The 12,089-nt window shown below is 35.0% G+C and overlaps 1 protein-coding gene across 1 annotated transcript; it reads right to left on the bottom strand.

The window, feature by feature from the left end:
- Positions 1–1,618: 1,618 nt before the first annotated feature.
- On the bottom strand, positions 1,619–2,569 carry LOC125909789 (olfactory receptor 4F15-like). Its single transcript, XM_049613254.1, has one exon. The coding sequence runs from the start codon at positions 2,552–2,554 to the stop codon at positions 1,619–1,621; it is 936 nt and encodes a 311-aa protein (XP_049469211.1). The 5' UTR covers positions 2,555–2,569.
- Between the last annotated feature and the right edge of the window lie 9,520 nt (positions 2,570–12,089).

Raw genomic sequence — 12,089 nt, 5'->3', positions numbered from 1 at the left:
GCTCCCCTTTTCTTGTTACATTATTTATAATAGCCAAGATATGGAAGCAACCCATGTCCATCAATAGATGAATGGATAAATATATGGTATATATACACAATGGAATATTAATCAGTCATAAAAGGAATAAGATGTTCCCATTTGCAACAACATGGATGGACCTAGAGAGTACAATGCTAGATTAAATAAGTCACAGAAGGAAAAACATCTGATTTCATCATATGTGGAATTTAAGAAATAAATGAGCAAAGAAAAAAAGAGAGATTAAAAAAAAAACCTCTTAAATACAGAGTATAAAGTGATAGTTGCCAGAGGGGAGGTTGATGGGAGGATAGGTGAAATAAATAAAGAGGATTAAGAGGTACAAACTCAGTTATAAAATAAATAAGTCACAGAAATGAAAAGCACGGCATCAGGAATATAGTAAATAAGATGGTAATAATATTATTTGCTGACAGATGGTAGCTACTTTGTAGTGATAAGCACTGAGTAATGCACAGAAATGTTCAATCGTATTATACACCTGAAACTAATATAACACTGTATATTAACTATAATTCAATAAAATAATTTAAAAACAAAAAAGAAAGGAAAATAAATAAAGAAAAAGAAAAGGAAAGGAAAGAAAGAAAGAAAGAAAGAAAAAAAAAAAGAAAACAAACATTTCTGGCTAGTTGCTAGGCCTTAGTAGAGACCAAATAACATGAGGTCAATAAGCATGAGCTGAGTGAAAATCCATAATGACTTTTAAAATAGTGATTTTTCAACCCAGAATTATCTTATCCAGTTGCTGCTTTAAAAATCTATAGCAGGATGAAGTGATGTTTAGTACAGATCAAGTATCTTTGAAAAGTGGGATATACCTTGGCATTTGTTACCAAACATGGAGGTGGTTCTCTACTGCCAGCATCTGAAAGTCTACCTGACATATTCCTATAATGCACAGTATTATATATGGGGAAGAGTGGACATACCAAGAAGTTAATGCACTCTATGAAAATTAAAAAGTACTCTAGCTTCCTTTACCTTAAATTAGGACATTTCTAAGCCACAGTTTATAGAGTCCCCCACAGGACCATGATAGGCTCGAATCCATTACATTTATCAACATAAACATCCTTCATGTCTCCGTCTCACTTTCCAATTCATTAATGATGTTGTTTCCAAAAATCAGCTTTCAAATAAATTATAATCAAATTTTGACTTTGGATCTTCTCAAGGAGTACAAACTGAGTAAACTACATAGAATTACTAGTCTCACATATATTTGATATAATGATTCCTAACATTCTCCAGAGCTAGTTGGCAGTTCATTTGCAAACCTGTGGGAAGCAGAAGAGATGTAATTATATCTTTCTATTGTAAAAATGATCATAATTTCAATTATAAATATTTAGTAGATAGTAATGCTGTCTGATAAAATAACCCATATCATAGTGGATTCACAATTCCCATGGTAGTAAGGGTGATGAGTAAATGCTTTACAGAAGTAGTAGAAATCTATTCAGTGACATAGCTGTTATGTCCAGCTCCAGATGTGGCAAGTATCAGAAACCTAAGTGAAAATATCCAATAGGTTGATGGATGTATAGTTTTAGAGCTCCAAAGCCAGATTGAGTCAGCAGAATTTGACATAATGTCCCCATTTGCTCAATCTTTTTATTGATATCTTTATGTCTTTGTTCCGTAATGTATAGATGGCAGGATTCAAGACAGGGGTGATAGCAAAGTCAACAATGAATAGGTATTTATCAATTGATGATGTGGGGAAAGGCCATACATAGAGAAACATGCATGGAGTGAAAAATAGAACCACCACAGTGATGTGAGCTGACAGAGTGACAAATGCTTTGGATAAGTCTCCTGAAGAACGTTTCCAGACAGTGACCAAAATGAAGATATAGGAAAGGATTAGCAGGAAGAAGGTGCCCATGCTCATGAAGCCACTGTTGGCAGCAATAATAAACTCAAACTTGGCTCCATCTGTGCATGCAAGTTTTATGATCCTGGGAAAGTCACAGTAAAAGCTGTCTACTTTATTAGGACCGCAAAAGGGCAAGTTTATAATGAAAGCAAACTGGGACATAGCATGGATCACCCCAATGACCCAGCCAGCAATTACAAAAGAAACACATATTTTAGGGTTCATGATGTTCAAGTAGTGAAGAGGATTACAGATTGCTGTGTACCTGTCAAATGCCATGGAGATGAGTAACACCATCTCCACTCCTCCCATGATGTGGATGAAGCATATCTGTGTCATACAACTTTGGAAAGAAATTATCTTATACTCATTTAGAAAGTCTGTAATCATCTTTGGAACTGTGGTAGAGGAAAGCCCCACATCAATGAGGGATAGGTTGGCCAGCAGGAAGTACATAGGAGAATGTAAATGAGAATCAAAAATTACCAAAAAGAAAATGAAAAGATTTCCCAGGATGATCCCCAAATAAATCAAGGAAAATATCAACATGAGAAAAACTTTAGTTTCCCAAGAACTAGCGAGTCCCAACAACATAAACTCAGAAACAACAGATTCATTTAGTCCATTCATTGACTTGGACAGAAGAGGTGATTTCAAATCGCCTGAGGATAAAACATGAAGAAAAGTGAGAATCAGTGGTACAAATGTAGTTTCCTATTTATCCTACTAGTTTATTCATATCCTAGAGTTAGAAATAATTTAATTGGAAAAGAAATACAAAGAAAACAGAATTACTATTTTTCCCTTCTTATTCCATTATCAGGCATTTTGTTTTCCTGTTAGAGATTTCAAGACATTTCCCCTGACCACTTAACTAGGTATTTCCACAACCGAAAAATCTCAAACATTTCTGTCACCTTCACATTGCTTTCATACTAGCAAATTCTTGTCAGCTAGATATTTTACCTCACTGTTCAAATAGAGATCATCAAGCTGAAACTGTTGAATAAGTTTCACCTTGCTTCACCTCATATGTGGGGTTTTTTTTTGTACAATTTATCATGCAAGTCAGGTGTCCAAATTGAAATGCTTTGTTCAAGACACATTATTTTCATGGTGCATGCATGGACCTCTATGTCAAATAAAATATTGGGTATGAGAGAAAAAATACCGTTAGTAAGTAAGGAAATGTTTGTTAAGCAAAGATAATATTAACAGATAAAACATATTAAGTGATTCCTCCATGCAAGCCACTGTACTCAGTACATCATTGTAACTTTATAAAATTCTATAATATAATCAATGTTTTATTAGATTCATTTTACTAGTGTAGAAACTGAGTCCCAGAAGGATTAATTGTCAGAGCCAGAATTTGTATCTATGCTTGCAGGATACCAGAATTCCTGATCTAAACCATGGTAGTATGACATTCAAGGACGGCCCCTTCAATTATATCCTGGGTCTTATGCAAGACCCATCAATTAATTTTCTTCCTCTTTAAATTTTCCTTGACCTGTAACTAAGAGAACATTAAGCATTATGACTTATTAGCATAGTGAACTCTCTTTTGAAAAAGTCAAATCTTTATATCTTGTGTTCTTTTCTAATTTTTTTCCTCTCCAACTCTTCATTGGCAAGCTGGTCCAAACTAATTTTCATTCATAAGCTAAAATTAGTGTCCACAGGTCTCTTCCTTGTTAGGAAGAAGCTTTGGATCCTGGATATGTCACATAACACTTTCTTTTCAATCATTATTTACCTTGATCTTACCGCAGGATTTGATACTGTGTATCATGCCCATCCTCGTTTCTGCAACTCCTTCTGACCTTGGCTTCTTGTCTTCTGTAAAGTCATTTCCCTTCCAACTTTTTGCCAATAGAAATTCCATTTGTTCAGGTAGTGAGCTAAAATCATTCAAATTAGGAGGGTGTAGGCCTATCCCACTTGAAAGTTTGTTATATGATTTTTCTAAACCAGTTACTATAATCTCATTTTCCTTGAGATGTTAAGATGGATTGTGCAGCCCAGAATGGTTCATTGAATTGAAAATCAATGTCATCTGTGGAGAGTTTTCTTTCCCAAATAAAAAGGACAAATCTTCATGTGCAAACGGATTTTCCTGATCCATATTTTCCTGAATTTGATGCTAATGTTATGTCTAAAAGTGAAGTAACCCTGACATTCGAAAGCTCATGTGCTAAAAGTAAGAGTAAAAAGTTAGAAAGGACCTGGAACCCAAAATGCATGAATAGTCACTTAACCAAAGCCATGAATGATCTCCCTCCTTCTGCTTTTTAGTACCTACATGTTCACTTTTCTATCTGTATGTTTATCACTGCACTCCAGAGCAATATATTCATAGCTGTATACGATACACACAAATGGAAGTCTGATTTCCACCTTCAAGTTATCAAGCCAAAACTGAACTCATATTCCACACCATTGTTTTAATAAATATCATTACCATTTTCCCAGATGCCCAATACAGACACCTGTGTGGCACTCTTGTTTGTATTTCCCTTTCCACCTCTAGTTGCACAATTTTTATTGGTGAATATTTCTTCATTTCTCTTCTCTTCATTCTATCGTCATTTTTTTTTTTTTGTGCCTTTGGTCTATGTATTTTATCATCTTGACAGTTGAAAAGATCTCTCTGCTCCATTCTTCCTCAAGTCCAGTTGATTCTATAGTCTGCTTTGAGATAGGTCTGTCAAAAGTCAAGTTTGATCATGTGACTTTCCTACTTAAACCCTCTGGTAGGTTTATCAAGAGAAAATTCTTGAAATCTCACAGCACATCACATAATATGCTGAGAAGAGATGAGTAATATTTAGTTTCAGAAGCTGTTTCCATGAAAATTTTAGGGAATGAAAGTACTAAACACTCACTGGATAAGTTTCAAAACTGATTCTTTTTTTTAAAATTTATTTTAATGTTTATTATTTTTTGAGAGAGCGAGTGAGCACTAACAGGGGAAGGGCATAGAGAGAGGGAGACACAGAATCTGAAGGAAGCTCCAGCCTCTGAGCTGTCAGCAGAGAGCCAGATATGGGGCTCGAACTCACAAACTGTGAGGTCCTGACCTGAGCCAAAGTCAGACACTTAACCCACTGAGCCACCCAGGTGCCCCTCAAAATTGATTCTTGATAACATCTCTTAGTAAAATAGGAAATATTAAGAAATATTTTTAACATGATTGTTTTAATAGAATTTTTAAACCAGCAGTCAAAATCTGGTTATAGGTGAAATATCAAAATCAATAACATAAAGAAGGAAGCCTGCAGCACTGTTTCAATAATATGCTATGGACAAGAAGATTAAATCAAGTAATCCTACTGAAGGGATTGTTGCAAAATATATTAATTAACAAATCACACAGTTGTCGACCTCAAAAACTTAAGACAAATATTAAGAAATATTAAATTTAGTAAGATCATTTTATTTTTTAAATTTTTAAATATTTATTTATTTTTGAAAGAGAGAGAGACAGAGCATGAGTGGGTAAGGGGCAGAGAGAAAGGGAGACACAGAATGTGAAGCAGGCTCCAGGCTCCGAGCTGTCAGCCCAGAGCCCAACTCGGGGCTAAAACTCAAACTGTGAGATCATGACCTGAGTGAAGTTGGATGCTTAACCAACTGAGCCACCCAGGTGCCCCTAATAAGATCATTTTAATAAATATAATGTCAAAAATAATCTGTTAAATAGAGAAACTTCAATTATAAGTGAACAAAATGTGTAGTGTATGCATTCTACTGAAAAAAAATTTTTTCTGAAATATTTGAAACCTGTATGATAAGGGAAATGAAACCATGCAAATGGAGGGAAAGAAAGATGACAAGTAATAAAAATATCAATTCTCACTGACCAATTTGTGCACTAACTGCAGCGCTCATTTGAAGTCCAGTGGAAATCTTTTGGAACATTACGAAGTGATCCAAACGTCTGTTTCAAAACTCAGGAAATTTTCCAAAGGAAATGAAATGGGAATTGAGGACAAAATGAGAATGCTTTCTATAAAAGATATTAGAATATGTCCTAAACCTATACTAATTAAACAGTGATTAATTTGGCTAAAGGTCAACAGATAAATAAAACACAGTTAAGAATGTGATACAAATAAGGGAATTTGACATATGATAAAAAAGGCATCACAATTATGTAGGTGATGAAGAGTTATTCAATCTACTATAACACTATATGTTAACTACACTGGAATTAAAATAAAAATAGATAAATTCAGAATATTCAATAGTTGTTAAACATGTAGCTCAACATTGCAAACATAAAGTTGTAAGTATCTTGTTATACATTTAACAATTTTTTTGATGTTTATTTTTTTGAGAGAGAGAGAGTGCCACGGGAGAAGGGCAGAGAAAGTATCTTATTGTACATTTTATAGCAATGGAAGTTCTGGATGATTAGAAGGATTAAATGTACAAGTAAAATTATAGAATTTTAAGAAAATAGGTATGAATTAATTTGAAAACTTCAGGTGAAGAGGTCTTTCTGTATTTACTCCAAGTTCAGAAAGTAGATTCCAGTTTTGTATTTATTTCTCAACAGAATGGATAAACCTGTTGCTGCTGTAGGTTCGGGGAAGCAGTGCTTCTCATTCTCAGCTCATGGGAGATGTGAAGTGGTACAGTCATTCTAGAAGGCAGTTGAGTCATAAAAGTAAAAAAAAAACAAAAAACCAAAAACCAAAAACACACCTCAGTAATCCTGTTGGAATTGTTTTGAAAGGAAATAGAGAAATGAGCAAAATGTATTTGTAATGTTATTTTACTTATGAGCATTTTGAATAATGTAAGCTAATTGGAAACATATTGTTTAAGAATAACAGAGTGATTAAATAAGTGGATATATTCATACACGGTAGGCTTAAAAATGAACATTAAATCTACATTAAGTGGGGTGAAAAGATTTCAGTAAGTTAAGGAAACATTTATAGAGAAAATCTTCTTATTTTGGGGGCTGGAATAACATTTTGCATGAGTGAATGTTTAGGATTCACCCCAAGTTTCTACAGGTGGTGGAATTTTAAATAGTTTTATGCTTTTTTTTAATGTTTATTTTTGAGAGAGAGAGAGAGAGAGAGAGAGAGAGAGTGAGAGAGAGAGAGGGAGAAGGAAAGCACCAAAGGGGGAGGGGCGGAGAGAGAGGGAGACATAGACTCTGAAGCAGGCACCAGGCTCTGAGCTGTCAGCACAGAGCCCCATGTGGGGCTCAAACCCACAAACCTTGAGCTCATGATATAAGCCAAAGTCAGATGCTTAACTGAGCCATCCAGATGCCCTTATTCTTGTTTCTTTATCTCCAACTTGATTTGCTATATATCTAGGGGTAATATTTATTGTTTTTTAAGTCTGAAAGTAAATGTGTCAAAATAAATTGAGAGGATAGAAAGAAACATTTATATAGGAGCCATTTCCAGGAAACAGTACAACGCAGTGTTTAAGAGCACAAACACAAGGCCCAAACTGTTTGCATCCCCACATCCCCCGTTTACCGGCTATTTGTTCTATGTTAGTTCTATGTTAGTTACCAGACTGCTGGATGTATCAGTTTCTTCATTGTTATAGGCAGATCCTAAGAGTCAGTAGCTTCTGTAATTGTTTTAAGGACTAAATGAATTGAAACAAGAAAACATAAGAAAATGCTTGGACATATAGTAAATGCTAAATAAGTGTTACCTATTGTGATAATTTTGATGATTTTCAGGAAACAGACCTAGCATTTCAGACTGGTAACTGATTGAATAAATCTGGCAGAAAGAAAGCTAGCATGCCCTTGTCATGTTGTTTCAGTAGGAATACAATCCTGAAGGCATAGATACTGCTTTTTGTTTTAAGATACTAATATTTAGAGAAAAGGAGATGGAAGAGTCAATATACTTCATATACTATCTTTAAAAAGATACTAGAGCTTTGAAGAATATGTTTATTCATCATACAGTTTTAACTCTGAGAATAATACCAGAAGGATATTAAACAACATGAATGAAAATCATTAAAGTTAAGTGAATTAACAAAAGAAAAGAGTGACTGAAAAAGAAATAAATTATGGGGAGCCAAAAAAGGGGTGATAATAATGGAGCCAGATACTGTAGAATTAAAGATTGAATTTCCACCTACCTGCAGGCTCTGGTTTTACCCTCCAGCTTCAAGGGATTGAGAAACACAGAGAGATTAACTCCCTTTTAGATTCATTGTTATTAATTAAGACACATAGTTAAAAATAGTGCTCACCATTAGGAATGAAACCAATTACGGGGCTGGGTATTAATGACTAATATCTATTCCATTATTGGTTGTCTATAGAAATTAGGTCTTTTATGAACATTGGATTTTTCCCCAAGGTCAAGTTACATGAGCTACAGAACAGTGTGATAGAGAAATTGAACAGTCTGGTGTTATGAGTAGTAATTATGTGATTGTGACAGTATTTTTTCAAATTTGAGATTAGAGATGTGATACATTACAGATGTTTTATAGATTATAGAATTGTTGAAAGTTAACAGAATCATGACTCACTGATTGTATCTGTTTGGCATCAATATTATGTAAAGGACTAAATACCACTACATACTCTTAATTGCTAGTTGCACTTAGGATTCTGAGAAATAGTAAATTTGTATTTGAAAAATATGAAAGCATCAAGCATAGATTGAATATAAACTCAAAAATGTCACTTGGAGTTTTAATAACCTGAAATAATTCTACATGGAAGTCTAGAGACAAAGGAATTTTTGTTTTTGGGAAAAAAACAGTATGTTTATTGGTTAAATATACCTAAGTGATGTTTTTCAGTTTTCACAAATAACTTAAGCAAACAGAGTACTTTACCTAGGGCTTCACTGCAGGATTTGTTGGAGTTCCACCTGTACAGCTTTAACTTGGGATCCCTTTTGTGATGAAATGATTTTCTGTTGAAAGGAAATGGAAGCTATTTAATTAAGAGGAATATATTTTCTGGAGGGATTACCTCCAGAACATCAGTCCTTTTTAGCTAAAATGCAAAGCTTTTTATGGCAAATATACTGGCCAAGTCCCTATACATAGAACTAGAAAAGTACTGAATAACAAAATAAGGGGAACATAATGAATCTGAGAATGATAATGCAGTCTGGTTAATGAAGTGTGAATTGTGTAAATGAGGAAGAATCAAGACAAGATAACAGTGCAGAAACAACTTACAAGAACCTGAGGATCTTTTCTCTGCAAGCTGAAATCCATAAATATTTATTGTTTCCTGATTTAAGAGTGGGAAGGCAATGGATTTGGCATTAATGAATTGAGGATACAGTCTCTATTGACTACTGTTCTCCTCCTCATCTCAGCAATATAAACTACAAGGAAAGGTGAGGCAATATGAAAATGCAATGGTGGCATGATTTATTATCTATACTGACTAGATGAAAGTCAGAAGGAAATGTGATTCATTTTGTGGCCAGTTGTTCAGAAGCATGGGTGTATGGGTGTTTTGGTTCATGAATTATTAGTAAATAAAAAACCAACTTAGTTTACCATTTTACTTTTTGTTCCTAATTTCATAGTATTGGGTTTCCCAGGACAATAATTTACCTTTCTTACAATACGTTCTATCCCCATATCATTATAATGGGGGTTGGGTAGGTAATTTGGTGTCTGAGGCAAACTTGTTTGCTGCTTGACCAGGCAATCTTTGGTGGTAACTCTTATTTCTGGTATTCCTCTTAGTATTTTGATCACAAATACTTTAGTGTCCAAAACCAAGTGTTAATGTCCGTTCTGGTACTCTGTGAAGCAGGAACCATGACAGAATTATAGGATAGTTCTAGGAGGAAATGTCTGTGAAGGAGAATAAGAGCAGTAGTGGGTAAGGAAAGCCTTCTTTTTTTTTTTTATTTTTTTAATATATGAAATTTACTGTCAAATTGGTTTCCATACAACACCCAGTGCTCATCCCAAAAGGTGCCCTCCTCAATACCCATCACCCACCGTACCCTCCCTCCCACCCCCCATCTACCCTCAGTTTGTTCTCAGTTTTTAACAGTCTCTTATGCTTTGGCTCTCTCCCACTCTAACCTCTTTTTTTTTTTTTCCCTTCCCCTCCCCCATGGGTTTCTGTTAAGTTTCTCAGGATCCACATAAGAGTGAAACCATATGGTATCTGTCTTTCTCTGTATGGCTTATTTCACTTAGCATCACACTCTCCAGTTTAAGGAAAGCCTTCTTAACAAAATGCCATGTGGCTCTTGTGAAAAAGGAAGGGAAAGGAGGGAGATTGGATGGGGTAACCTCGGACTGAAGTGCAGCTCTGAGAAACCCCGGTCAGGTTGATGGGGGCTCCAGCAAAGATTGAGCAGGAATGTCCGGGCTCTGGTACACCTACTGTTGTCAATCATTGGCTGGGAGAAGCCTGGAGGAGACCGTGGCCTCTGTGAATGGTGCTTTGGAATCTGAAATTGTTAACAACTGAAAACTGTCAGCAAAGTACATCTGCTGAAGCCAATTCTATCTTGAAGGGAGACATGAGTGGTCTCCTCATGACCCTCCTGTGGCTCAGTGCAGTGTTAGATATTCTCTACCTATTATATACCAGATTTCACAACATTTGAAAACTTTGCTTGATGTTTCATTGTTCTGATACTTTTGATTTTATTTCAAAAGAATCTCATTTTTCTTTGTTAATACCTATTTGCTTCTAATTTTTTTTTTAATGTTTATTTACTTAGAGATAGAGTGTGAGTGGAGGGAGGGACAGAGAGAGAGAGAGAGGGAGACACAGAACTGGACGCTTAACCAAGAGCCACCCAGGCATCCCAATACCTATTTGCTTCTAAATCACTGTTAGATCTGCCTTTATATTCCTCTTTACTCTCCAGTAATTTCTATTCTCTTCAAGCTTGCCATCTATCTAGGAAAACAAATGAAATGGGCAATATTGTATGTTAAATGCTATTATAAGTAGGTAGACAGTCCTAGACTGAGGAGTCTATAGAAAGGATATGTAACTTTTAAACAAAAATGTTGCCTAGGAACAATAAGTTTATTTCTGTCTTGTGAATGTGTACCTCTTAATTCTCTTTATTTCACACATCTCCTCACCTACATTTCTTTTTATACATTTTGTTTAGTGCCCTTGCCTTATTTAACTGGTCAGGACTTCCAATAAAATTCCAAATATTAGTATTGAGAGGAAGCATGTTTTTCTCATTCCCAATCTTAGGTTAAAGGTTGGAATTGGAAAGGTTGGGGGAGCTTCCAATATTTTATCATTAACTGTGACTTATGCTGGAGATGTTTGTAAGTACTTTTTCAACTCAAATACTTTTCATTCTAAATCTACATTTCTGGGTTTTAACATGAAAGTGTATGGGATTTTATCAAGTGTTCTTTCTATATCTACTCAGATATGTGTATGACTTTTCTCCCCACCCTCCATTTTTTTTTAACCTGGTGATTGGTTTCCAATAGTTAGGTCAACCTTGCATTTCCAGTACTAAATTAATTTAGCATAACATTTTATTCTTATTATATATCATTTCACTTTCTTTGCTATAGTTTTGGATGTTGCATGTATGTTTATGAGAGTGAACAGCATATAATTTTTCTTTTTTATGTCTTTATCTGATTTTCATGTAAAATTTATGTTGGCTTCATAAATCTGGATAAAGTGTTAGCATCTGGTGTGAAATCCATTCTTCCAAATTTGTGGACATCTTGGAGAAAAAAAAAGTAGAAGGAATGGTAGAAATGACCTCTCCATCTCCTTGGAGGAATGCTAATTGGACCACTTGTAATATTTATTATTAGAAAGATAATGGGGAGTCTTCACATACGTAGCCCTTTGAGCAGGCTACACTTGACCTGTCTAGGTTGCTAATAGTAAATTAGCCTGGAATTTTTGGAATGATTGGATGGATTCAGCTGAAAAAATGTCAATTAGCTATCCATTTGTCAGAGTAAACATTGAAGATGTTTTATGACCAAAATAAGGTCCTTTTCTGTAAGGAGGTATACACGCATCATTAGGGCCGAGTCTTCATTGTTCTGTCTTCTTCACGTGCAGCCTACAACAGCCTGAACAAACTTGGGGACTCTTCTTAGTGGTCTCTGGAGGCTCCATTCTTGACCTTTGTGTTCTGTATCCTTTGGCTTATTGGTAAATTTTGATAGCAGA

The sequence above is a fragment of the Panthera uncia genome (assembly GCF_023721935.1).
Source record: "Panthera uncia isolate 11264 chromosome B3 unlocalized genomic scaffold, Puncia_PCG_1.0 HiC_scaffold_1, whole genome shotgun sequence".
Taxonomy (NCBI): Eukaryota; Metazoa; Chordata; class Mammalia; order Carnivora; family Felidae; genus Panthera; species Panthera uncia.
Note: the sequence above shows the minus strand (reverse complement) of the source record. Positions and strands in the feature narration are given on the sequence as shown.